We start from the raw sequence: 3,739 nt of genomic DNA on the forward strand, positions 1-3,739 counted from the left end.
AAGCTGAAAATTAGTTACCAATAAACTGAATACCGTCTATATAAGTTGAACGGTGGTGGTGGACGGTGGGGTGGTGGTGATGGACGGTTGTGGTGGGTGTGGATGGGGGTGGCTGCCGACGGTGGTTGGTGGTGGTTGTGGTGGTGGGCGACGGTGGTTGGTGGTGGTGGTGGGTGGTGGTAGTGGATGATGGTTGTGGCCGACGGTGGGTGGTGGTGGTGATGGACGGTGGTGGTGGCGAGGACGGTGGTGGTTGTGGCCAACGGTGGGGTGGTGGTTGTGGACCGTGGTGGTGGCAGACAGTGGTGGTGGCGGCGGACGGTAGTGGTGGGTGGTGGCGACGGCAGACGGTGGGTGGTGGTGGTGATGGACGATGGTGGTAGGTGGTGAACCGTAGTGGTGGCGGAAGTGGTGGTGGTGGGTGGTGGACGGTGGTGGTGGCGGACGACGGGTGGTGGTGGCGGCGGACGGTGGGTGGTGGTGGTGGCGGCGGACGGTAGTGGTGGGTGGTGGCGGAGGCGGACGGTGGGTGGTGGTGGTGATGGACGGTGGTGGTAGGTGGTGGACTGTAGTGGTAGCGGAAGTGGTGGTGGTGGGTGGTGGACGGGTGGTGGTGGCGGGCGGTGGTGGTGGTGGCGGCGGACGGTGGGTGGTGGGTGGTGGCGGCGGCGGATGGTGGGTGGTGGTGGTGATGGACGGCGGTGGTGGTAGGTGGTGGACCGTAGTGGTGGCGGAAGTGGTGGTGGTGGGTTATGGACGGTGGGTGCTGGTAGCGGAATGATTGGTGGGTTGGTGGGAAATATTTAGACGGCATGTCGTCTTTATATTTTATATGTTAAATATTTTTTTATTAGGATTGAACATATTTGGTGGATTGGTGGGAAATTTTGGCCCCTAATTTTTTACTAGTCAAACATTTTAAAAACAACATGTTATCTCTGTAAGTTTAAGTACATATTTTTAGTACTTTTCTTAATAAAGATCATGATTAAAATAAATTTATAAAAAATTAATTTTCCCTAAATACTTTTTAGGGACAACATGTTGTCTCAATGGGTTATCTTATTTTTTTTATTCAGTTTTTTTTCCGAAATGAATAAATTTTCCTTTTATTAAAAGTAAATTCTTTTCACTCAAATTTTTTAGAGACAACTAGTCGTCTCTATAAGTTATAATGTTTTGAATTTTTCATTTTTTTTATTTTTATCATTAATTAAACAAAACCGAAAAATGTATATATGCATATTAAATGTTGCAGAGACGACATATTGTCTCTACAAGTTAAAACATTTTTTTTATTCTTGTTTTCCATCAAACACGAATTAAAGAAAATTAAAAGAAAGTCGTTTTCAATCTACAGGGACGACATGTGGTGTCTATAGGTTATCAAACTTTAAAAGAAGGAAAATCCTATAGCGACAATATGTTGTCCATATATGATAAACTATAGAAACAACTTTTGTGTTGTTTCTAAAGGTTTCGTCCCTGTATGATCTTTTTCTTGTAGTGTATGTTACCAATCTTTACATAAAAAGTTAAAAAACAAATGAACAAGTAGTAGTCGGTTGAATACTATATGTCACCGGGGTCGCGTTCATTTCAACCCGGCTAGCTCACAAGTTAGTCCGTTTAACCCATTTATTTATATTTTTATTTTTGAAAATATATAAAATAATACAAATTTAGATAAATTTGTTAGCACATGTCGTGTTTAGGCTTATATATATGTGACATTATATATATTCGTGTTCTTGTCATATTCAACCTGTCAACTCATATAACATCCGTAGATAAAAGTGGTATTTAAAACCTTGCGTATAACCCGCCTTTAGGACATAACAAGATATGCTACGACTTCAAGCCATTGATTTGCATAACCATCAATACCAAACACAAAGACCGAGCACATTTCTTTACATGCTAGAAGTCTGACTTATTTGAACAAATGCAAACAAAGAACAATAGCATGATCATCTAGCTGGCAAAAACGTGTCTAAACTTATGTTTATCATGATTCAAGTCGATCATTTGAGTGCAGATATGACTGCATCAGTCACCTCTTGTGTTGTGCTACTTCCACCAAGATCTTTCGTGCGATATTTGCCCTCTTCAATAACACGTTTTACCGCAGTTTCCAAACGGTCTGCATAATCAGGAAGCTCGAGGTGTCTTAGCATCATGGCTGATGAAAGAAGTAAAGCCACTGGGTTCGCTTTCTTCTTCTCCACCATTTTCGGTTTCCCAACATTGCCGGCTGATGCGCCTTGCTCAAATATCGCATATTCAAGCCCAACATTTCCTGTAATAACAACATGTTAAATACAATTAAAATGATAATGGTGAAGCAATATATATAGTAATAGAAGTACCTCCTGGCATGACACCTGTGCCGCCAGCAATACCAGCAGCAGTGTTTGCAACTAGGTTTCCATACAGGTTTGGTGTCACCTGCGATATTTAAGGTCCAAATAAACAAATTAAAAACAAATAGACGTAGATAAATAAATAACATGATGGATACCATGACATCAAATTGCTCAGGTTTTGAAACAAGTTGCATGCAGCAGTTGTCCACAATAATCTCATTGTAGTTGATCTGAGGATAATCTTTGGCAATCTCCCTGCAAGATTCCAAGAAAAGACCATCTGCAAGCTTCATAATGTTTGCTTTATGAACAGCCGTCACCGTCTTTCTGTTGTTCAAGTGAGCATACTCAAAAGCATACCGTGCGATACGTTCTGAGCAGAACTTTGTAATCACCTATGATGGCAATTAGAAATTAAGATAGTTATTATATATCCGGATAACCAACAAGAGTAGTGAGTACAATTTCACATGAACAACAAGCATGCAATTTCACATGAGCATTTCATACAATTTCACACGAGCATTAATTCATACAAGGACAAATAAATAATTATTATTAGTAAACAAATTAATCGTAGGTACGGACCTTAAGACTCTCAACAACACCGGGAACAATCTCATGCTCCAGCCCGGAATACTCCCCCTCCGTATTCTCCCGAATCACCACAAGATCCACCTTATCATACCTCGAAAACAACCCGGGCAAATTAAAACAATTCACAAGTGAAACAAACAGATCCAATTCTTTCCTCAACGAGAGACTCAACGAGCTAACCCCTCCGCCCAACGGCGTAATCAATCCGCCCTTCAAACAAACCTTAGTCCTCCTGATCGAATCCATAACGTCATCAGGTATCCCTTGCATGTTGCCATGCACCTCGTCGAATTTTTCGAACTTAACGGGGGCTTGCATGGCGTGCATGACTTGCTCAACGGCGCCGGTTACCAAAGGGCCGATACCGTCGCCTGGGATCAGACTCACGGGCCTCGGAACGCCGTCGCTGGTGATCGGGGTGATGGGTTTTGCGGCGTGGTGTCCGCCGGGACGTGGCATGTATGTCACGGAGCGAATGCATGATCGGAGATGTGACGGTGTACAGGAGGAAATTAGTTTTTTTAGACCCATTTTTCAAGAATATTATAGGATGAGTATCGATCTGGACCAAAAAAATTAATAATTAGAGTAGTGTTGCTGTGAAAACTAACATTTAGGTTCATTCATAAAAGTTTGTTTTTATTTAAGGGTGTGTACGGTTTGGTTTGGCTTAGTTCGGTTATTAGTCTCAATTGAAACTAAAATTATCGGTTAATATCTATTTTTATTAATCTCAACCAGTTTTTAGTTAATTGGTTTGGTTTATTTGGTTAATT

The 3,739-nt window shown here is 42.0% G+C and overlaps 1 protein-coding gene across 1 annotated transcript; it reads right to left on the reverse strand.

Annotated features, from left to right (window-relative positions):
• Positions 1–2,024: 2,024 nt before the first annotated feature.
• On the reverse strand, positions 2,025–3,494 carry LOC143574720 (isocitrate dehydrogenase [NAD] regulatory subunit 3, mitochondrial-like). The gene is made up of 4 exons (XM_077059268.1): positions 2,955–3,494; positions 2,522–2,761; positions 2,370–2,448; positions 2,025–2,299 (listed from the first exon to the last, which is right to left on the reverse strand). Exons 1-4 carry the CDS (start codon positions 3,492–3,494, stop codon positions 2,025–2,027), a joined length of 1,134 nt encoding a protein of 377 aa, XP_076915383.1.
• Positions 3,495–3,739: the final 245 nt, after the last annotated feature.

Source organism: Bidens hawaiensis, unplaced genomic scaffold (genome assembly GCF_021521415.1).
Source record: "Bidens hawaiensis isolate Kalapana, Puna unplaced genomic scaffold, B.hawaiensis_p1.1 tig00027091_1, whole genome shotgun sequence".
In the NCBI taxonomy this organism is placed as follows: Eukaryota; Viridiplantae; Streptophyta; class Magnoliopsida; order Asterales; family Asteraceae; genus Bidens; species Bidens hawaiensis.